Source organism: Ascidiella aspersa, chromosome 7 (assembly GCF_963924565.1).
Source record: "Ascidiella aspersa chromosome 7, kaAscAspe10.2, whole genome shotgun sequence".
NCBI classification, from domain to species: domain Eukaryota; kingdom Metazoa; phylum Chordata; class Ascidiacea; order Phlebobranchia; family Ascidiidae; genus Ascidiella; species Ascidiella aspersa.
The window spans coordinates 23,250,794-23,275,560 of record NC_139453.1 but is presented as its reverse complement, the minus strand read 5'-3'; the positions used below and the strand labels follow the sequence as shown (position 1 = coordinate 23,275,560).

At 37.7% G+C, this 24,767-nt stretch overlaps 1 protein-coding gene across 1 annotated transcript; it reads right to left on the bottom strand.

Annotated features, from left to right (window-relative positions):
• Positions 1–1,686: 1,686 nt before the first annotated feature.
• Positions 1,687–17,632, bottom strand: LOC146138401 (proline-serine-threonine phosphatase-interacting protein 1-like). The gene is made up of 5 exons (XM_083393255.1): positions 17,251–17,632; positions 13,952–14,098; positions 11,641–11,730; positions 8,995–9,187; positions 1,687–3,184 (listed from the first exon to the last, which is right to left on the bottom strand). Exons 1-5 carry the CDS (start codon positions 17,436–17,438, stop codon positions 2,585–2,587), a joined length of 1,218 nt encoding a protein of 405 aa, XP_083249381.1. The 5' UTR covers positions 17,439–17,632; the 3' UTR covers positions 1,687–2,584.
• Positions 17,633–24,767: the final 7,135 nt, after the last annotated feature.

Here is a 24,767-nt window from a genome sequence, read left to right as displayed (position 1 = left end):
CCATCTTAACGCAGTGTTTTTCTGAACAAAATGTGTTCACTGAGTACATAAACACTTGTAGTAGGTCAGAACATACAACCAGTCACTTATGGTTATAACTTCTGTGGCAGTGGTTCCCAACCTTTTTTTATCCAATGGACCCCTTTAAATAATATTCAAACTCCCCCAACATTTTATTTATTTATTTATTCGTCCTTAACATTGTGTGCAACATTTTTAAAATTTCAGCTTTGTTTAACTTTGTGGAGCAAACATTTCACGTTTTGAAATCATATTCGTCCAAACAGAATTTTGTAGACGCAAACATTGAATATTTAGTTCAGTAACAGCAGCACCTAATTATGGGTGAAAATGCGGATTTTTGCAGTGCCGATGACGACGATGAGGCTTCCTTATTGCGATATGCGCTAATTTCTTGGTAAGTGACAACGAACCCCGCAGAATTTATGTAACCAAAGGATTACCGTGAGCTTAAAACAAAAATAATATTATAGAACGTCAATTTGTATGGCCCCTATAACTAAAGTAGTTGACTTTTATATCTGAGAATTTTCACAAAAAGTATAAAAAATGATCGTCGTGTATTTCTTGCAGGGTATAGTTTTAAAATGCAACAAACAGACAAAAGACGTTTCAACAAACAATTAGTGCCTAAAACAATGCGGCGGGTATCTTCGCCCAAAACGACACATATACTGCAAAAAACGGTCAACCATCACAACATATTGCACATACCAACAGTAAAGCAGTTCATAGGCCTGTACGCAAAAAACAATTGTTTTATAGCGTTCTCGTTCTGATATCACTTTGTTTAAGGTCTTGTGAAAGAATGATTGCTTTAAAATTGTTCAGGTTAATTAAAGCATTCTTAGTATTTTTTCATTTGTATTGTGGGCACATTATGTAAAATTAATTTCAAAATTAAATAAAAAACCCTGTTTGTGATATTTTAAGAAGTGCTCTGAGCACAAGTATGGTTTAAATATTAGAGCCTGTCAAAAACAGTGGATAAATAAAGCACAGTTAATTTAAGTTTCAAAAATCATTTACAGGTTTGTTTCATTTCTAAAATACACAGTGTGTAAAGTAAATTTTTCACTTGGCATTTTTTACAGTGCTAGTTTCTTTTGAAATATTTCGGCCCGACAGCTTGGTGGCGCACAAGAGTTTTTCCAGTACGTTTTTAAAGTACAAAGGGGCAATCGATGCCAAAAAAGTAGACAACATCCCAAAATTAAATAAATTATTTCGGTATTAAGTCAGCTACTCAATTGACGACTTAGGCATTGATAAATAGATTAGGCCCAAACTCATAAATTGAGTTAAACTTTAGCTTGATATAATTTATAGTTATTTTCCAGTTATATGACAAAGTAGAGCTAAAAGATATACAAATCGTACCCAAAATTTTCCGCTAGAATCAATGGATTACAATTAAATCGTAATAGGTTCCAGGCAAACAGAAAAAAAGCGTTAAACGTAATCAGGCAAAAATCTGTGCGAACGCACGCAATTGAACTTCAGAATAATCAAAGCATAACTCGTATTGAAGATTTCACTACAACAGTGAGAAAAAAGTACGAAAAAGGAAAGGGTTTTGCTATATTGTGCTGTTGCTAGACAGAGTATCAATATCTTCAGTAAATCGGCAAACCGCTAATTACTTTTTTATCACTGTTTTATCTGGTCGTTAGTGCGTGGAATATCAAGTTTACAGCGTTTATAAAACGCAACGTAACAAACACTCTAATAATCATGGACGAGTTTGTGCACTAAATTTGCAAACGCTTTAGGATTGACCAGGTCTTATTTATATTAGTTAGTATAATTTTTAACGAAGGATTTCAAATCAATAATATTATATATTTGAAATGAAACACGGCTTAAGAATGACACACACTAATAACATCCATTCGACAATATATTATTATATATAGTTGACCAACGCCGCAGTGTTGAAATTAGTTTATACAAATTTCGAAAACGTGGCAAGACACTTTTAGGCAATAGACGATTCGAGTTAAATTATGCTTCACTTTGAATCAGTTTTGCGCTGGTTTGGCTAGAACGGCAACTTTAAAAGCGGGTGAGTTCCATTTTACTTGATTTTGAGCTTACATGTGACCCTGTAAAGCAGTGGTTTCTAATGGCACGCCTCGGCACCCTGGGATGCCATTTTCCTGCTCAAGGGTGCCAAAATACGTTTGTGATTTTTTAAACAATTTATTTTGCTCTATTGGTAAACTTTTTGATACAGAAAATTGTTTGTGTATGATTAGAGGAGAATAACCCAAACGATATTTTCCTCCCTTGTGTAGAATTGATCTATTTTGTTTCAGTTTCATTTATTGTGACTTTACATGAAACCACTTGACGCAAATGCTAGCAGGGTGCCGCAAGCTAATAATAATCTTTCCTAGAGGATGTCGCAAGTCAGACAAGTTTGAGAACCGCTGCTTCAAAGTGAACTAAGGGTCGAAAAAGGGCGTACACATAGGACGGTAGAAAGGTGGCAGCGGGCCATTCGATGAACGAACATTTTCACCACGAGCAGAACGCAACCGGTCCAAAAAGCGGCATAGTCTTAAGAAGCGGCCACCACGTAGTTGCATGGCACCATGCCTTGCTGGTGTGTCCGCGAGTTGGCTCCGTACATCCATCCGGGGTCGACGTTGGGCTTGGGAAGCGAGCGGATCGTGTCTCCAGCCAGCAACGTCAGCTCGTCATCCTTGGTGGCTGCGTAGTCGTAAAGCGCCTTGAACACCACTCCACCCCCACTGCCGCCACTGCTACCGTTCATGCTTTGCGTAGATTCGTCGAGCTGGTATACGTGGCTGTGGCTATGGCTGTCACTGCCGTTTGTCAGCGGTGGCCGGCCGGGCAGATCAGGCAGAGCGGCGGTGGGCGGCGACGGCGCGTGAACGCTTTCGCCGCTGCCGTACGGCGTGTACTCGACGGCCTGCAGCGGCGCGATGCAAGTCGACTTGAGCGACACGAACTCGCGCACGTCGGCCACGTGGTCGCACTGCTCGGCGGTGGCGCGTATTCGCTCGCGGCTTTCGTCCAAGCGCACGCAAAGGTCCGAGCAGAGGTTGCTGAAAACCCAGGCGGCGTTGCGAAGGAACTGGATACGTTCTTCGTCCAGCTTCTGCATCACGTCGCAAGCGTCCGCGTGCTCCCGCGCCTGTTCATGAAAGAGATAAGTTTTACGAACTGAAGCCATGTTGAACAAAAAATCGATAAACTAGAATTTATATGGACCGATGTGAGAATCTATCGTTGACATAGTTTAAGTCACTTTTTTAATGTGAGCAAAATTTTTACCCTCAGCTTCAAAATAAAATATATATTTGCGTAAACTATACACGGATTTATATTGTAGCTTTATAATCAATTTCAAAGGCAATAAGGCCGAGTAGATCGGCATTATTATGATTAAGATGTTTCGATACAAACTTGTAATGCTCCGACTATGATGTTTGATTTTTTTCTTAGTCACATCAACTGAAGACGATACAAGTTCGTATCGAAACGTCTAAATCAAGATGATGTTAATCTACTCGACCTTTTCGGCTATGAAATTCCTTTTTTAAATCCGATAAAATTGCACAACAGAATTGCTAGCCTAATAATGAATGTCAAAGCTAAAAAGGTCGGGTAAATCGACAACTTTGTAGAGACGTTTCGATACGCACAATCAGTTAATGCAACTACTATAGAGACGCGTAAATACGACATAAGCACTTTTTGATTGAAGTCTCTACACATCCATTATCAGTTCATGCGACTGTTCAACACCTGGAAGTGCTAATTATTGCCTTAAAGTCTAAGCGATTAGAAACTCATAATGATTTTGAATTCGCCACCTTTTATAAGTGGGAGTTTGATACATTTCAATGATTTTACCTAATGACGATACAAGTGCGTACCGTAACGTCTTTCTCAAAAGTATGCCGATTTACTCGACCTTTATGGCTTTGATATTCATTATTAGCTACAATACACATCAGTGAAATAGTGTACCCAAGTCCGGTACTCTCTATATTTTGTTGCGATACCAATACTCGATGTTTTGGACAAAATGCCAAATCGCGACAGAGAGACGTAACAGATCATTTAAAATCGACGCTTTCTTTGCACGTACGGGTTATACGCTTCCGGGCCATTTGCATACTGTATGTGCTTCCCCCTGCGCTGATTATATTTGAGTCGTTAGAGGGTTATAACGTCATGCGGTTCGTCGGTCTACAGCCTGACGACACATGTTCACAAATTGCCTCGCAAGAAAGCAGCAACACGCCGTTCTCAATCTAGCCGTTTTGGCAAGAAACGGAAGTCGCCGTTAAAGCAGCGTCATAGGTTCTCGCGGCGTCTGCAAATAGCATTAGTCGCTATACAGCGCGGGTGCAAGAAACGTCCTCAGCTGTGGGTCGCATTTTGCAGCAAAAACCCACGCTGTTTTTGAATTTTTTAGCTAGTGCCGGTTTCCGCTTGTCCACGCGTTTATTTTCCAGGGTGCATATTGTGTTGCGTCAAATGTATGAGAAAATTTGCAGAAAGAAAAATTTTTGCCACGCATATACCGTTTTACAAAGCTTTTTGTGCAAATTTTAAACTTTTCCTACTGCCGATAAAACCACTTTAGGTCGCGGGGAAAAGTAATAGTTAGCTGTAATAAATCCTCGCTTAGAATTAAACGTATATTTTTGTGCATTTATTGTAAACCAGACGCTGAACATCACAACTTATGTTTTGCATACATTATAAGCTTGCTAAATAAAACTATGAAATATATATGCCCAATTGCTTATTAAGTAATTCTCACGAGTTTATTTACTAAACCCCACATAATAGGTCATTAACTTAACTTCGCACATTTCTCAACTGTTCAATGAAACATGCACACATAGATTGTTAACAACTGAGATCTACATCATAGATCAACAGATTCGGTGAGTCTGCAATGGCTTTCGGTGTACTACTTCTCATGATAATTTGGAGTGTGGTTCTTGCATGCTTGAGGCGTGATCGACAAGTGTCTTTGGTAAACCAGCTGCCAGAGTAGTGCTACAGTTTGTAAAGAATGATTTACACAGGCGGGTGAGGCCGTATATTGCCGACCTAGTAGAATTCGACATTGACGTATAGGCCTGTATTCGTTGCATTGTTGGTTTGCCTTCGGCTAATTGTCCGCCAATCCTATCACCTTGGGCTACGTGTCTGGTGTCACTTATTTAAATTTCGTTCAATATGCCATTGTTTTGAACAGATGGCGCTTCTATACGGCAGTCAATATGCAAATTTTCGGGTTGTTAAACACAAAATAAGGCCCAGTTTTACATTGATGTGCCAAGGCAGGCGCTGACAATGCAGTCCATATTTAAAAAAAAGCAGTTTTAGAACCGCGCGTAAATACGACATATGCGTTTTCTGATTTAATTCTTTACACAAAAGCTACACTTGCAAAACTCTATAGTGAAATTTGCAACATAAAAAAGTAACAACGTCTATCACCTGAAGCCCAACTACACATTCTATGATTTTTGGGTGCCAAAAATGCTCGCCAAATTTTTTCGCCGAAATCCTACGCCAAAACTGTTCAAAATATACGGCAGAAATGCTTTATTCGTTATAACACGGCGATGTTTTATGCCAAATAACGTCATTAACTTGGTTTTGGGCCAGCCTTCCAATCCAAATATCTTGGGCGGGAAACACTGTAATGTAGTCAGCCACTAAGGATGAAAAACACGGCCAAACAAAACCCTCTGCAAGCATGGCCCACTCTCGATTGTTTTTGTATAAAGTGCTTACACAGCACTGCATTGAAGGCGGTCCAGCATAATATATTTTTATGGCAATACACAACCATTTTCGTCCTATTGGGAAAACAAAGGTTAAAAATAGAAATCGAAACCGGAGATTTGTTTTTGAAGTTGATTGGACAGTAACTGATGGTTACTTGCCTACACGACACTTTATCCATTGACTAAGACATTTGAGCGCTTATAAAAGCACTACGCCACACAAGTAAATACGCAGCACTTGTGAGGTTGAATTATGAGGTGTTACTTATATCTGACCAAGCAGCCTACCGCACAGGTATGAAAACTCGGTTAATTGCTTGTCCTTATTTCTAATCAAGCTTACTACATTTTACTTAATGCTCATAACGCGAAAAAGAGAGACAATGTGAATATAGCGTTCCAAATCGCAAAGAGTGATATCCGATACTTTGTATTTGATTACGACACCGATACCAGGTATTTGTTTAATGGGTAAAGTAACATAAAGCGAAGGTGTTCGTGTCGTATTTGAAAAAACATAAAACTAAACGCTACATTTCAATCACTTTCATAAAATGAGAAATAATAATTGCGAGGTGAGGACAAAACAACGGGATGCAACCTGGCAAAAGCGGATAAAAAGCAACTTTACCGCAAGGTTTTCATAATGACGTCCCGTATAGTTTAGACGTGAACATATATGTGGCAACTCTGCAAACGCTCAACGTCACTTCAATGTAATGTTCGTGACATCCGACTTCTATAGAGCGGTTAATCAGACACAAAGGCTACATACGGTATAAGGACGTCTGCAAAGCCTCATTTCTTACATCATCCGCATATGCAACGGTCTTTTAAACGGTGAGTCACAGTGCTTGATTGAGGAAGTACGACGTTGCTTGGTATTTCTAGCATATGCTCAGTAACAAACGCCATGTGTTTTAAACCATCAGCGTATTTCCGTCAACCGTTTCCCAATGGTCCGTCATGGGGTGTGGAGTAAATAGTGAGCACAAAGATTACAAAGGTTTGTTTTTAGAGGCACCGGAGTAACAACTTGTGAACGCCATATCAAGCGTTAACTATCCTTTGGTACACCTACAGATGGTTGAACTCAAACGACCAAGACCGCCCTGGTGGACATGACGTTTTAAGAAAATTAGACAAAAAAAATCTTTATATCCTTATTTGACAAGCTGGTAAGAGTAGGAATAGTTGATGATGCCCTACAAGGATATTGTATTCAATAAAAAAATTGTGTGTTTGCATCGATTCGATCCAACTGTGTAAATTAGATGATTATATCGACAGTAAAGTGCTACAAATCTGAAACCGTTAACATTTCAAAGGATGTGTATCGACTTGAAAAATCGTTCTGAGTTAGTTCGACAAAGAAACGTAAACTAATTTCGGAGCATGTGCTTTAAAGAAAAAAGCGTATGTGGAAACCAAAATCACCTTATGAGCCAGGTGCGTCGTGTAGTCACACCAAAACACTTAGCAATATAAAATCGGACAAAATTGAACGTATATTTAGGGTATTCTGGCCGCCTAAAAATAACTACAAGAATTCTGTTTTTTTTACAAATTATTCGATATAGGCCACGGCAACGCAAGTCTTTAAAAAGTTTTTCTTTCAAACGCAAAGTTGTATATTTTTTTGCACTTAACCTACGTTTTTATTGGGTTGCTCTCTTTAGTGTCGTCGTACAAATCAAAGAAACTTTTCAACATACACGAGTTGAAGGAATTGAACATTTCGAGCCGTTCGCTATACAGCACTATACTGTGGCAGTGTAAACGCAAACAGTGGGCAACTGTTTGTTGTTTAAAAACTGACAGCAGGCATGCAACCACACGCGCTCTCAGTTTATTTGAGCCGAGCGGAAGCGTCTGTGGGGTCGCTTAAGGTCGCCGGTGTGAGTCGAAACTTCCAGAAAGTGGTGAGGTAACGCTGTGTTGCTATGACGACACAGCGTCGTGATTGCGGCAATTAGTTGGCTGTGACGTTCGTCATTCGATTTCCGCGTTTCGCATTCGCGCGTATACCATCGCTTACGCACGAACGGAGTTTACACGTTCAGTAAGTGAAGTTAAGTCACCACTGGTTTTGACTCTGCGGTGAGGTATTAAACTTTTTGGTAATGGTTAGGTCGCCCCTAGTTGCATTTGGGAAAAAAAAAACAGACCCAGCTTTTACTTTATTCGGACATTTTTTACGGCACGTTTTTTGTTAACAAATGGGTTAAAATATTTAGTAGCACTTACGAATTATTCTCGATTTATCCTCAGAGGTTTTAACCTATTGTGATTCCACCGTTGCCATTTGCAAACGGACTTTTCGGCAATTTTTTAAACGATACGTATTAAAATGAAAGAGCAAAATACGCGTTCGAGGAAAATCAATCTTCGCGGTTCCTCAATCCAGCACTTTTGTCATCAATTTTGTTCTTTACGACGATGTGTAGAATTGGAAAATTTTGGAGCAAAAGCCTTAAACATTTTTTTTCAAACTGTAAGGGACGTTACGAATAAATTTCAAGCGAATAACTGATTTGTTGTCGAAAACCTAACCCGACAATCCAACTATCAAGCACAGACTTGGACAACTAGATTGATTTTAGTTTTTTTAAATTAGATGAGAACTAAAATTAGAGTATTTTAGTTTTTTCCAATTAGATTAGAATTAGAATATGATCGTTTTGTGTTTTCTCAAATTAGATTAGAATTAGCCTACCCAATTCTTAAAAAAATCTAATTTCAACTACCATTTGAACTAGATTTACATTTAATTATTCACAATCAATTTTAATTAAATCGTAAATTATTTCAGTAAGTACGTGAATAGCAAATATGTGTGTGCTAATTTCTATGCTTTTCAGACTGTAAATATTACAAGTAGTTCCAACTAGAAATTCTTGGTTTTAAATGAGAGACTAAAAATGCCGTTGGACAAAGTAGCATTTTTGGCAAAAATCCGAAGTAAGTTAGAACTAGAAATAGAGCACACAAGCAATTAACAAATTAGATTAGAAGTAGAAATTAGCTGCATTTTGCTCCAATTCGTTGAATTAAATAACTCGAATTATCTATAGTTGTCCAAGTCTGATCAAGAATAGCTGATAAACAATCGGGGATGTGGGTTTTAAACGGCGAGCCAGCGCTCACCAAAATTCGAAGCAAAAACAAGTTAAAAAAATTGGCCTACCCAGACTTGACGCGCACTTTCGACGCTGGCAACCGAGTTTCGATAGTCGTCGTCGGCTTTGGCAGCGCTGGCCCTGGCCTGGGCGGCCGACTTCTTGGCCTTGTCCAGGTCCTTGTGTTTGTTGCCGAACTTTAGCTTTTCAGCGTCTGACTCGGCTTTCTCCGCCGCTTTGCACTTATTCTCGTACGAGTTTCTGAAAGGAACGCGATAGCTATGATCAGTTTTTGTAATGACTTGAGTGCACTTAAGTCATTTTCAAACAACTTGACTTAACTTAAGTCTTTTGGGCTAAATGACTTGACTTGACTTAAGTTCTTAGGTAAATTACTTGACTTGACTTAATTCATTTGGGAAAATGACTTGGGTTAAAATAAATTGTTTTCATTAAGCAATTATTTACAAAATTGCTTTATTTAACCTAATCTTTGCACATAAAAACAATTTGTGTGCTTCTTTTCTTGTTATTGTGCATAATCGGAAGAGTTTGCCAGTTTTCATGATTTAAAGTTTTAGTTTTGTGACAAGGGCTTGATGTGAAGTTGACTTGCTCTAACTATGACTTGACTGGGACTTGACTTGGGCAACCGATGACTTGGACTGGGACTTGACTTGTAATTTATTCAAAAAGACTTGACTTGTGGTAAGTTATTTTACGAATGACTTGACTGGGACTCAAGTCATTTAAAAATGACTTGTTTATAACACTGGCTATGATTATGCGTCCCTAAAAAAAACTTTTAGACACATGTTTTTTTTTGTTTTTTAGACACATGTTTTTTGTGTCGGTAAATAATTTACTTTGTCATGAAAAGCACAACGTTATGATTGTTCAACTAACGGGGGAGACCGATTGTCAGCGTATCGTTGGTTTATTGTTCGCGGGGCCACACACAAAAGGACACGTCATGCTAAGAAAACATAAACAGTAACACATTTTCTCTTCAGTCCACATCTTGCCTAATCCCTCTTGTCTAAAGGTATATACACAGTTATAAAAAGTGGAATCACTGAATTAAACATAGTTTAGCAGAACACAGATAATGAGCTCACTGTTAACCTATATTCCTCGCGGGCACGGATAGAAAGCAGTCTTGGTTAAAAGCCTCTCACTTGACAGCGTATCTTGTAACTCCAACTTAAACTAGGCATAGGTATCCGTGTTTGCACACCCTTAATTGTCCCAATCTTAATAAACAATAGATCCAAAACGCGTTGTTAAAAAAGTTAAATTCTATTGTTGCGCCAAAAGCGGCATTTTAAAATGTAAAGTAGTACGAAAATACAATAAATTTCGCAAAAAGGATTTTATATAGCAAAAGGATTTTAGAAGGTTGTAGCAACTGTTTTCATAGCGCTTTAAATATAGGCATATTTTGCGAAGGTATAAGGCGTGGGGTTATCACGTATCGGACAATCAAACCTGTAAGCTATCAATCCTGACAGCAACTGTGTTCACGTGAGTCTTTTTTTATTTAAAAAGAAGACTGATTGTTGCCAGAAAAGGTTAAAAATATAAATCGATGTTCTTGATAAATTGATGTTTTGTGTTCTGGATCTAAATTTAGCTGTCTGAATTGGACGTTGATAAACTACGCCCCACAGTCGAATCCCATAGTTTCGCCAAGCAATTTTATCCTACCCGCGGCTCAACAACGTTGATATTTACAGCTTTTTGAAAGGGAATTACACTTTATATTATGTGGCTTTTAAGTCCAGTTTTAACCTGGCCCAACCATCATCTCAAATCAAAATTCGAAATAAAGTTGGAAATTTGTACTCCACACGCTTATCAAACCTATATAATAATGGACAGGAATTATTTTAGGTTTTACCAATAATCACTATAGCGCTTCGCCAGTGCTTTCACTTCTCTGCTATTGGTCAAGCGGTATAGGATAATGCCCAAACAATACCAGCGATTCTCTAAAGCAAATGTTTACCTATTGACCGGGCAGCCACAATCGACCAATGCAAGGTTCAGCGAAAAAAAAATAGACGATATCAACGTGGTTCACTGTTTTATAACCAAAGTGTTTCAACGAAAGGACGCTTAATGCATATTAATGAAAAAAGTTTATTTTTATTAGCTTCGGCATGGGTAGTGGCAAAATCTTGGTGTGCTGTGACTCCGTTTATGTAACACGGAAGTGTTTGCCGATTGCAAATGGCCAGGAGCTGTCTATTCATGCAAAGAAGTCAGCACATAAGCTGCTCGGCCCGGTTTATTTCCGTATAGTGGACGATGTGGTGATCCAAGCCGGATATCATCTATTCTAAACTCTCAATAAACTCGTGTACTTATAACCTTTTTCAAAAAAGTCACTTGGTTTACTCAGGACTGCTATAAAAAACAGCTAAGTGTGACAAATCTGTCCAAAGTAAGAGTGGCAAATCTTTCAAAAAGTAAATTAATTACTGGTTTGCTTTAGTTGAATTTATTGGAAAATTAATTACGTCCGAAGTACCAAACATGCATGACCAAAAATGAGATGCCACAGTTGAAAATTTAGTGTAGGTATTCCAAATAAAGTGACCACACCTACCTATATAGCGGATAAGATACCAAGCAAGCAAACCCTTAAAGCGTTCGTAACGTTCAAGTCGTGAAAAGTTTGTTTTGACTTAACAGTCGACACATTCACTGACTTGCAACTGTGCATCTTCTTGTACAGGTCGGACTTGTTCTTGTGCGCGCGGTGCACGGTGTCTTCGTTTCGTTTGCGTTCCTCCCTTTGCCTGCCAAAGTCAAAACAAGACACGGTTGAAAACTGGCATTTTTTAAGGGGAGCGTTTGTATGAATGACGTAAATGAATACGTCCAAACTGAATAAAGCACGCTAAATTGACCAATCTAGGACTCTATAATTGAGGCATCCTAAAACTGCTGAGGCGCGGGTAAGCAGAAACTGTAAAAATCAATTTAAATATTTGCCTGGTGTTTAAATATTTGCCTGGCAATCCAACGATGTTTTCGTTAGTCAAGTTGGGAGTATATTTTGGCTGACGCGGCCGAATTAGACCAATTGAATTCGCTGCCGTTGGGCTAGAATCGACAGGCGTTAAACGACTGACGCACGGGTAAATGGAAACAGTAAAAATATTGGAAATCTTCGCCGCCATTGTGCAAACCTAATCTGTTTTTGTTTAGAATTCAAATGTCATATCTTCGCCCGTGTTGTTTTTTATCTTTATGAGAAAACTGGTGTTGTCGCTTCAGCAGTCCTTGGGGTCTTTATAGTAAAATTCAGAGTGCAACTTAGGCCTTTTTTTCGTTGGAAAAACAATAAGAGTTGTGAACAGAATGACCTTATATTGCTTTACATTTGTAAATAAAACTTTCAACAGTGTTATGTCCAAGAAATTTTTATCACTCTTCTGGGTTATTGGATATTTTGTAAACTGGACCATAATTGACCAATGTCGCAATGAAACATTTTAATCAACTGTTTTTACCTGTCTGAGAGATTATTTTCAATTTACCAAGTGTATAGGTTTCTTTGTAAATGGGAATTCAGTTGAAAACCTCAATCGCTAGACTAACTAAACACAACAAGCAATAGAAAACACTCTCGGCCGTCTTATCTATATGTGCTATGCTAGGGGCGCATGTATTAATCATTAAAATTTCATCAAGACACGAGGAACATGACTGGGCCTATATGAGTGGCATCTGGGCGAAACCGGGGTGGTCGGTCGTGTCGTAAGCTTTACGGCTTCCGTAATATTTGAGTGTAGACTAGAATGCAAGGTTAACGATATACGGGGAGATTCGTCAAAGGGATAACTTCCATTGAAAAGGCGGACTGAAAGCAACTTTTACAGTTTACGACGAAATTGCAGACCAAGTTCGTAAAATCTTGGGCGAAACTATGGCTGTAGAAATAAGGACACTGTACCCTTTCACCTCTATACCTTATTTTGAAAATACTACATCTCAGATTGTAGGATGTTGGGCTAGCGACGGTATTACTATATATGACCTAAAAAACTAAAACGTGTTAATCGCACAGCCTATACGTCAAGCTTTTAATTTGAAAATCTACTTTTAATAATTTAACCAATTCTGTATTAAATGTTTTCGCTCGCTTTGTTATTGCTTCATAACATGGCCTTGCAACCGTAACTATCAAATCGATTTTTTTGTGTTTGAGCAATTTTTTTAAACTATAGCCTATCTATAGGCTTAGCAGATCAACTTTATATATTTCCTACTAATAATTTACACCTAAAAATGAACTTGATTGCTAGCACTTCAGTTTAGGTGAAACTGGTAGACGAGAAATGCGTTCAACCCGCCGGCCAACCTATAGACAACATATAGTCCGTAGTCTAATCCGCTTGTATGGCCCCTATAGATAAAAGAAGTAGATTGCATGTTCCGGGTACATTTTAACCCCTAGTTTGTGCGGCCCTGTTAATTTTAAATCATTTCAAGCAAAAAGTGTAAGTCGTTTTTACCCCAATTTGAAAGCTATTGTTTGTTGGAAACTATATAGGTCCTAGCTATGGGGCATTTTTCAACTGAACGCAAGGAAGTCAATCTAAAGCTAGGACTCGTAAACTTTTTTTTACCGCGGACCCTTAAAATTTAGTTTGCTTGGCGTTGACCACGGTAGGCGAAAAGGTTTCAAAAAAGACGTCAAAAATTGACATCAAAATATAAGTAGACCTTAGAAATATGCTGATTTCGGTCAAAAAATGTGAAAGTGAAATAGAGTCCAAATGCATTCTGTGCTAAAACGTTTTATTTTTATTTAAACTTTTTATTGAGCAATTGATCACTTCTTAAATAATACAATAATATTTCAATTAGACCTTCATGGAACCCTTTCACGAACCCCCAGGGGTCCATGGATCCCAGTTTAAAAATCCTTGAAGTAAAGGTTTTTTGAACCTCAAAAAAAGATTTTGCGGCCTTAACTAATGTAAAACAAAAAATCAAACCGCGACAACTCACTTCTCGCGAAACTCAGTCAGTGAGGTGATTTCCTCAGCGAATTTCTGCGCTAGAGTGGCGTGGAGCGTCGCCTCTGTTTCGGCCTCGGCCCGAAATTCATCCAGGGTCTTCCGCATGGTGGCGCACTCTGTGGTTCCACGCTCAACCCTGAAAAGATTTTTTCGCAATTAAATGCTAGTTGCCAAAGTTTCTAAAATCCGTTTACTCTATAAAAAGTATTGGGACTTGTAGGATGAGCAGATCCCGCAATTTTGTTTAAAGGGGCACGATAAAAACTTGACGCTATAAAATAAGGCTCATGCCAAAATATCCAACGGAAATTAAGCATAAATAAATTCAAGAGTATTGGCCCGACAAAAACTTTGGGTGTTACGGAGTGTTGTAAAAATGTCATTTTGAAATGAAGGCGCTTTTCAAAGTCCTAGTCATTTGTGAAATAACCCAAGTCCAAGTCAAGTCTTTATTTAAAAAGAATAAGTCAAGTCCCATTTAAAGTCATCAGTTGCCTAAGTCAAGTCCCGGTCAAGTCATTATTACGGCAAGACATCTCCAAGCCAATCCACTAATATAATATTAAAACAAAAAACCATTAAAATAGGTAAACTCGTCCTATTATAAGCAAAAATTCAACTAAAAAAAACAAAAATAACATACAGCAATCTAAACGTTTTATGAGCAAAACTTGCGAAAAAATAGCTCAATTTTATAATAAAATGGTAAATGAAAACCCTTAATTTTACACCAAGTCTTTTAACTCAATGACTAAAAGCCAAGTCCAGTCATTTGTCTGATATACTTACGTCAAATAGAGCCATTTTACCAAAACAACTTAAGTCAAGTCATTTGAAAACAATGACTTAAGTGCACTTAAGTCAAGTCAATGACTAAAGTCATTACAGCACTGGATTTTACAAATATTGCATTGTGGGCCTTGTGTGTTAACAGTATTATTTCTGTTTACTTTTAATGCAGGCTATTAAACTTAACGCTGAACCCTTAAAACAAATTTTAGTTTCCGCGAACCACGATCGAGCGCTAATACAAAACTGAGAACGAGTACAAATATACAAGAGTTCTTTCGAAATAAATACATTATAAATTGAAAAATTCATTCCGTTTTTTAGTTGTACACAAAAATTCAATTAAACATTCACTGATCTGCTAAACTATTCAAACTACACCTAAGAAATCCACGAACCCTTTGTTTAAGAGGCCCTGTTTTAATAAACTAGACTACAGTCTGATTTGACTTATTATTTAGCTCAAATAATATGTTTGGGAGCGGAATAGACAACAAATTACCGATAGTTTCGGATTGAAATTGATGCTTAATATCACGTCGTGCAATTGGCGCACGGCCAAATATCGCTGTTGGTCCGACAAACAAATAAATATAGCATTTTAGCAAAAATATGCATCTAATGCGGTGGCATATTAAATCACTATTCATACTTCATTAGATTACAGATCCACTTATAACTTTATTATGCGTAAATAGATAAATGTCGCCCACGCTGTTTTAAAGTCCGCTTATGAACTTCACTATGGTGTTATCTTTACGGATTGGTACCGAACTACCGGACTTCTGCCTAAATTATCCGTAGGAAATTACGGAATATCCGGCATAAATATAGGCTTCGGATCTGTTGTTTGTCTGGCATGTACAGCACAAGCGCATCGGTCGTCGACAAAAGGCCAGCCGATGAACTTGGTGATTAGCCGTCAAAAGGATCGATATGGCACTTCACATTCACTGAGTCGAAAGCGTTTGTTAAGTTTCTCCCAACTAAAGGTTCTGCGCTATTTACGTGAATTGTCTTGCCGATTGTGCTTCGACGCCTTTTGTTTTGCTTTTGTGGTGGGGTTATCGTGGTTTAGTTATACTTCATCTGTTTATTTGCAAAGACGGAGATAAACATTTCCATATGGGTCTTAACAGGTTGATAGATTAACCAGCGTTGTAATAACATACGCCTATTCTTTTGTACCAGTCTTTAAGTTGCTAGTGGCTAGTAAAATCGACAAATAAGATTTAACACTTGCTACACTGGTCCATCAAAGAAACAAAAGGCCATAAACAGAAATGAGGCCTGTTTACAAGACTGACGTTGGCGTATAATTACTAACCAACTAGTATTATGACAGTCTACGCTTTTACCACTTGTTTGGAAATTGTTTTGATATTCAAAAGTCAAATTCAAAGGTGTTGAATAATGCCCCGTGGTACAGACATGTGCTGGGATATGAAGTACAAAAATGTCGTCCAAACTTAAGAAAGTAAAGTCGGTATTTGTTTCGAGTAAGGTCCAAACTTGTGGAAACAGTTAATTGAGAATGTGTTTTGTTGCACACCCTGACGACTGTTTAACGTTAGTTTCAAATCACGAAACACGTTGGGCTCCGCAAATTCTCTATAATAAAAATCTGTTTGGTTTTTTTCTAAATGGCTAGAACGTCGCGTTTTCCGTGCTTCGCGTAGAAATCGATCGGTGGGCTAAACCATATTTTTACACGCAAACGTGTCATTTCAATTTACAGCACAGCTCACACAAGCATATGTCAAAAAATGAACCGTCAAACAAGTTTACATACCCTCCTAAACGAAATTACAGAACGGTCCAGAAGTATAGCAAGTAATACTATACTTCAAAAATGCTAAGCTTTTTACGTGACTGGATAAGTTAAATATTTAAACAACTTTTAGTAACTGGTCTCGCAAAACCGAAAGGTCTCGTAAATTATTTATTATTGTTCAATTCTAGTTACGGTCATACAATTAACGGCGCAGGCATACTGGTTGGACGCAATTTTAGTTGATTTCCCCCCTACTAAAGTATTACTTTTTTGGTTTCAAGGGGATGTTTACCATTGCTTTTGGCGACATTTTTGTTCTGCTATATTTCGACTTGACCAATCGATTTTATTGGTAGTGCTTCAGCTAATCAAAATCAAAGATAATTTTAAGACTGATTGGTATTTCTAAAAGAGGTTAAATACAAGAGTGGCAGTAATTCAAATGTTGACCAATCATATTGGCTCGTACAATCGGTGCTATTTATATACCAGGTTGCAAATTTAGATGGCGATTACATACCAAGTAACCTCAAGTTTTAAGGAACGCTAACGATACAACGTACCGCTTTATTCCTTAGAACACTATTTTACCAAGAAGAGTAATTGGCTTTTGCATAAAAAAAATATAACCCCGAGTGGAGGTATTTTAGGCTTGAAAGTATTTCGAAACATCGGGAACGCCTATGCCAAGGACCACGGGCGACGAGAAATAACTCGCCGTATACCTGCAGATCTTGAAAAGCGCCTTCGAATACTCTTCCTCAGCCTTTGCCCTTCCCTTAAGGTAGTCCTCGAGCCACTTGCACGAGCGTTGACCGTCCTTGATGTGATTTACAACCGTCTCGAAGCCGGTCTGCGACACAAAGTCGGTTTCCCAGAAAGCTCCACGGTAGCTTCCCGGGGGGCTTGCCATGTTGCAGCACTCGGCAGTAAGTGAGCAAGGTAATTTAATTTGAGCACTAAGTAAAATTGGATTGTCCGGCAGCGTCTAAAAAAAGAAACGGCGATTTAAAAACAGGTGTAGCGATAGGACATCGACCGCACCGAATTTCTGGTTAAATCCAAAGTGGAGATTAAACACCTCTAGACACACCCCCCTTCCACGAAGTTTACAAGCTTATACGGCAGATTTGTGCGCAATTACAGGTATATTTAGACACGTAGCGCAGGCAGTATTAAGTACAGTCAGGGACGATTTTAATGTGGGTCTGGTTTCTATCAATATATGACAGTGTTTCCACTTTACTTTACTTCTCCAAACCATGACGGAACATAAAAAGTGCCGTGACGTCAAATGGCCAATAATGGTATCAGAACTCTACATTTGGCAAAACACCAAAACATTTGCATCCTACCGTTTGTGGTCGGTCGTAAACAACTATTTATGTTATACAACATTTAATTACCCACAGCTTTCTCTGTAACCAACATTGCTCTTTGATATCTAACCTGGTACTAATCGTAATGTTTTATTGCGTTGAGTGTCCTAGCTGACACTGGTCCGTGTTTTAATGCCCTCTCTACCACACACACAACTTCTAACAACATTCTTAAAGCGAGTCAACATCGGCGAGCTTTGGCTAATCTATATGAACAGTCTTGAAAGTCAAAACTCTTGTAAACAACGTCATATCAGCAGGGCCTGATTAGACGTTAGCAAAAGCACGGTCCGGATGTAAGATGACAGAATAAAAAGTCGTGTCATTAGTTGTCCTTCTTCTAAACACCAAAACTCGATTAAGTAACTAGAACTTCCAAACGTTTTCGGTTACGACTTACAACATAATAGCAGATATGCCGTTATGAACTAACAAATTGAGATAAGTAAACATGGTGCTCGCTTACAATTTATCACAAAAGTAAACGTGACGTAATATCGATGCTGAAAGTTTTGATTTAAAACTTCTATGAAAAAACAAACAGATACTGACTTTACAAAATACGAAGTTATAACAGTAAACCAACCACGTGCACACACACAGACACACCAGGAAGCCTTTAAAACCTATGCACATTGCACACACATTCAGATAGGCTTTTGGTGCCAGAAAGTAGTAATCAGAAACCATACTCATGATTCATCAGCTTAACTCATTGCCCTATTGATGCTAGGTATTTTCCCCTGGTTTCGCTAGGTTAAGCACATTTTGCTTACCAGCTTTCAACTGATGAAAATGTACAGATAATTGACACAAAGCAGTGTTGCTTAAGTATTTTTAAAACTTTTCAAAGCCCTTTATATGACTTCAAGTGAACCGTAAGGCTACACAATGACTCTCCAACTGTGCTAACAATAGCTCGAAACACGGAAGAAACAAATCATAAGTTTGTAACAGCTGCTGATTTACATACACGGCACAGCTCTAGGGCCTTCCTGCTAAAAAGGCAGCTATTGTATATCGCAAGTTGCTCTGCAAGTAAACTCTTGAGCAGCCTGGTTGCCAGTATGCGCGCGAACAGGCCAGGCACCCACTCGATTGTCAACAGTAGAGCAGTCTGCTGGTTGCCGAATGAAAACAATGTAGGCTACCTTAATATGGTTGTATTCAGCGGCACCGTCTTTTCGTCGGGCCGCGATGGATTAAATTGCCGGAAAAAGGCCCGTAATTAGAATCGGAGAAGCTAGGCGGTCGCCAACAAGGCATGTTTATCGCAAATCAGCTGATAATAATCGATGGCCACGACCTTGTCGACAGCACACGAAGCGGTATATCATTGTGGGAAGGACGTAGCCAGCATTTACAACAAATGGCAAGGTTGATAAACTGTTTACCACATTCTTGGTAAATATAAAATAAAATAATTTCAATTTTGGTAGTTGGTATTCTACATGGGCCAAATCTATAACTTGGTTAATTGTTGTAAGGCATAACAAAATGCCTTAGCAGTGTGTTCATTAGTGCGTAAAATTTCACGTTTCGTAAAATTTTACGTTTTTTTAGAAAGCCCTGCTTTCTCTGTGTGCTAATGCGCAAGATACTAAACACTACCCGACAGGCACAACTTTCAACGGCCTAATAAACGTAAGAAAGCGGTCGTTTAATTCACCATGTCCCGTTGTGTGCTTAGCGATAGTAAATCCGTCCACCGTATGGCCTGGTGAACAAGCTATTTACCACTTTCATGCCGTTAACTGCCATTCCACGGCTTTATTTGTGAAGCAGCAGTCTAATTCGCGGACAGCTTCCCCATTTTGACAATGACAAACAGGGTACAAACTACTTTTACTGCCTACTCGTACTGTGGCCAGCAATAACATAAACTGATAGCAAATTCGATGGCGAAGCAACGCGTCACACCAGGTTGACTGCTGATGCTAAAGCCAGATTAACCCCCGGGGTATTCACAAGTCTTCCTGTAAGGTGATATACACAACAAGGGCATAACCCTACGTCCGCACCAATACAATAGGTTTGTTTACATGTGGACCTGTACGTATTGTACGGTTAATCGCTAACCACAAAGTATACAGTAATTCCAATAGGACAGGTTTCGTGTTGTGAAATGAAAAGCATTAGCTTAACGGAAAATTCGAACAGAAATAAGGTGTCGCACTGAACTGCCTGCAATCCATATTTAAAAACAAACTGCTGAACGCGGTAGGTCAACAAGAAAACAAGGGACAATATTCCCAAAACCGTCCATCCTGTACCATAAAGCACACTCCGACCATTATACCTTGTACTTTATGTCTTGTGGTTACTGTAGCACCATTCCGTGTACAAGATTACTAATTTTCAGTTCCTGTCGGGCAACTTCAATTGCAAATTATTTCTCTGCGTTCAGTAATGCCTAACTTCCAGGCCTGCACAAACTGGGCGGTCTAGAATCAAACCGCCAATCGAACCCATTTGTGTAGCTAACTGTTTGAATAAGGAAATTTCAAAATCACTTTCGGTTTAGCAACCTACAGCTGATTGCATTTTTGTTGTTTAACTCAGCAGCGCTGTTTGTAACATAATGCGAGTCAAACCTGTCGGGGATGTGACAATTACACGCAACTCAAAGATATATACGTTGCATCTTTTTCAGACAAAGCTTTCCACAAAGAAAAAAGGCTATTCAAAGGCAGGGATGTCTGAGCGAGCTTGGCTGGTGTTGGTGCTTTCAGCGCGTAAAATCCAACTGCTGTTGACTTTTGCGATGTGATAGCGACATCTTGAGCGCATATACTTAATCACTGAGCGTTGAGCCGAGGCGTCGCCAAAATTGACGACAGCTAATTCCACTGAAAGAATTTAATAATTTATTGACCGCGGAATTTTGAAGGCGGGGGAGTGGTCATGAATATTAAACTCAAGAAGTAACCAACTTGTTTTGCCTGTTCATGACAAAGCTTTTGCGTGGGATATCATTCAAAATCACAACAGACTGACTTATTATGGTTTATGAACTACTTTGACAGGCAGAGCTTTTTGAACATACAACTTGGTGTTTTGAAAGATTCATTCTAGGACGATAATTACAACTTTTGGTTAACTGGCGTTTCTTCGTGATTCGGGACTATTTTTACCAAGAAGCATTGAAAAATTTTATTCAGTGCTATTTTTTTTTATTGAAAAATCGCGTTCTGTTTCTATTGAACAAAAGCGATTAGGAGTGGGTCGATAAAAGTAGAAAGAAGCTCGTCGATGAAGAACTATCAACTTGATACTTTTCAGTAAATACTGCATTAACTATACACACACGCACAGTCGCACACACACAAACAAACGCCAATAACACGTGTTACATACACGATAAACCTCTACAAGTTAAAATTCAAAACAGAAAAAACCAAAGCCGTGCCTTTGAATAACGTTACGCTTGTAGCGTAGTTAGAGAAGCATATTAAAGTGTTAAAATAATAAATATAATATGGAAACACTTCCACAAATGGAACACTTCCACAAAAATACATTTTTGCAATGTTGTTGCGTTCGGGTATGATTTATCAGTATTCATAAAGTGGAGTATTTTGTTAATTGTTTATCAAATACATAACTATTTTGAATGAACACCACCGGCCGAAATATTGTAAACCAATTTCAACTTAGCTCATTTGTAAAATGTTTACCTTGCATTGATACTAGCATATATTCCAATACCAACTGCAATAGCGTACTTAAGATACATGGCAGATTAAGAAAAACAAAATATACAAATTTTCAAACTAAAAGATCGTTCTAAATGACTCTCAACACATTTTATAATATTAGAGTAACTCTTAAATCCTGTCCAGTGAGAGTAACCTTCCTGTTTTAAATAAGCCTACTCCAGTTGAGATTATTATGCAAGAAATTTTACATAAAACACTGATCTCTAGCGCCATCTTTGTGTAACCATCTTGAAACAACATTTTTGCTTTTGTACCACTTGGAACGAAAGGCCAGTGTTTCTCCAAACTTTTTAGCTCACGGCACAATAAAAAACAAATAAGATTGGCGGCAAACTTTTTATACTGTAACCATTTCCTAACTTCCACTATAATAGTGTAATACCATGAGGTTATCAATTTTTTTAAACGATATTTTGCATTCTTTCTTGCATGCCTATATGAGGAATATTATTAGTTTGGTTTATTCATAATACAAAAAGTTTTATGACACACTTGTATAATATACATAAACATAAATGATGTTTTCACCGATATTATATAATGTGTTTTACATCAACACATAACACAGTATTACCAGATATTTAGGTTTGTCCAGAATACCCGAACAACAAATTGCATGTGTCCATCACTTTTCCGTTAACAACGTCTTTTGGTGCGAAATGTAATTGTTTTCCTAATACACTAAAATAACTGAAATGTTTTGTAAGCCGAAATAGTTAAATTTAGTATCTTATTTACCCAAATTATTTTATTTTTAGCTTTGTCTGATTCGGCAATGGTTTGCCGTTCGTGCATATGTCCATGACGATGCTGGCAATTTATTATTATTATAATACTAGAGGTCGTGTAATTTTCATAAAGAATGATCTGCAGTACAATAGCTGGCATAATCCTTTGCACACCAAGGGTTTCTAAACTGGGAGACGCACCGCCCTGGGGTCGAAACGGATCCAAACTGATAAAATCAGTAAAACGGGGGAACGACCTAACTACTTAAGGAACCCCTTCTTTGCACAATGTTAATAACAAGACTAATAATAATTGTGTCAACCGAAACATTTGGCAAAACTAAAATTTATTTAGGCTATAAGGAAAAGTCTGAAGTGTACAACGTTAAAAAAGAACTCTTAAGTATTCCCTGAACTTTGAGCGACAAAACTAGAAGTGTTGTTCACAAGTTATTTCCAATTGTCTTAAGCCTAAGTAACTTGAAAAATGTCCAAGCCAAGTATTTTTTAAAATATCAAGACAAGTCCCAGTCGAAGTCATTATTAGAGCAGGTCAACTCCAAATCAAGGAATTCATATAAAAATGAAACGTTACAATAATAAAAGTGGTAAACGTCCGATTACACTGGTTTACAAATTTAGAGTCATTGAAAGCTCCAGCCACCCTATTAGGCGTTTCCCCTATTTCGAGGTCACTCATTCGGAAAATGGCAGTAGTTTTTTTCTATCACGTCCAATTTTTTCTGCACAGAATTTCAAAATTTTATAAAAAAGCAGCAATTTATGTTTTTTTATGTAAGTCTGCACTGTTTGTGACAACATATTTTAACATGTTACGACACTATTATGTTGTCTGAAAAAGAATTAGTGAAATTCTAAACAAAATGGCTTGTTTAGAATCAGTATATTTTTGCAATGCGTTAATACCGCCTGTCTTCCGGAATAGTTGGAAGCATATATAGTAGGGCGGGTCGTGAAATATTTTTTTTTCGAACCAACCTGCCTCCTATGGATTTTGATTAATAGACACCTAAAACCGTTATATACAAAATTTAAGCTCATTTGAACATGATAGGTATAAGAAAATCGAGTTGTTTTGTTGCCGAAAATCGCAAAATCGGGTAAAAATGCGAAATTTTTTAGTTTTTTAGACAGTTATGGAATAATAGAAGCAAGTAAGATCTCCAGAGTTTGCATTTTATCATTTATTTGCAGTAGTATTAAAAATTAAATTTTTGCCGAAAAACGCAAAATGTTATAAAAAGGTAAAATTTTGGATTGCCTTTAATCTGTAGTTTACAAGTAAAACGTGACTTTAAATTAATGTTTATGGAAGATAAAACTCACTACAAATGGATATAGCGACAGGAGACTGCGTTTTAATGCTAATTGCGCCATGATTAAAAATTGAATTTTTTGCCAAAAATGTCAAAACAATATAGCTGTAACTGCAAATGACATAAAATTCTGGTTAGTTTCAGATGTTGCATGGAGTTTTCGGGAGTTCAACTTGGAAAGAATAACTCCCTTTCTTCTTTTAAATTTACAAACAGGTTTTCTTGCTTCTGTAACGATTCTAATAGCTCTTTTAATTGACTGGGTATGATTCACAATTTTACTAACTTTGAGCATAATGATTGAAGGTTGTAGCAAGACATAATAAAAATATCAAAGCCCATACAGAAGTAGGTAGCATTTTGAACGTTTCGAATAACTCTTTATTTAGTTTAAACATGTATTACAACAAGTATTATATAGCCTTTCTTATTTTTTCCGTCTGATGTTGTCCTTTGTTATTAACCTGGTTCTGTTGGATATTTCCAGTTTGTCATTTTCGTTATATTCCTCCGCTTTAAATTTAGTGTTTTGATATATTGAACTGTTTCACACTGTTATCTCCAAACTAATTTTGACCACATATCTTTTATATTATGGACCGCTTTTCCTCGTAATATTGGATCATTGTCAGCACCTTACCAATATTACAATTCCCCCCGGTACTCTATCCTTCATTTATGTAAAAAAGGCTTAGTGTGCATGATTTGGCGACTTATTGTGGAATTCATCTTACTGCAAAAGTTCAATCTCTGATAAGGCTGTATTCAAATTTTATAAGCTATGATTTAAGTCCCGTTTTTTACATATTTAACGAAATATTAGTTTGTACCCCTAATTGAAAAAATTCATAACTCAAAATTCTGACGTGATGGACAAAAATCAATGTCAGATTTGAACTCAGCACCCTAAAATTAGTCAAAAAAGGTTGTCACCTTGGCTGGACCAAATTTGTTGTAAACCAGTGTTATGAATTTAACTAAAAAATCACAAAAACCCAACATATATTAAGCTAATTGTTTTACCCGCAAAACAATTTTAGCAATTTTCAATATAACTTTTAATTGAAAACATTTAATTT

What these genes read in the sequence shown, in the direction of transcription:
- LOC146138401 (XM_083393255.1), bottom strand. Translation starts at nt 17,438, where the DNA reads ATGGCAAGCCCCCCGGGAAGCTACCGTGGAGCTTTCTGGGAAACCGAC. An exon ending in CTGACTGAGTTTCGCGAGAA is followed by an intron (nt 11,731 to 13,951) that starts GTGAGTTGTCGC and finishes TGACTTTGGCAG; the next exon opens with GCAAAGGGAGGAACGCAAAC. An exon ending in AAGAAGATGCACAGTTGCAA is followed by an intron (nt 9,188 to 11,640) that starts GTCAGTGAATGT and finishes CGTTCCTTTCAG; the next exon opens with AAACTCGTACGAGAATAAGT.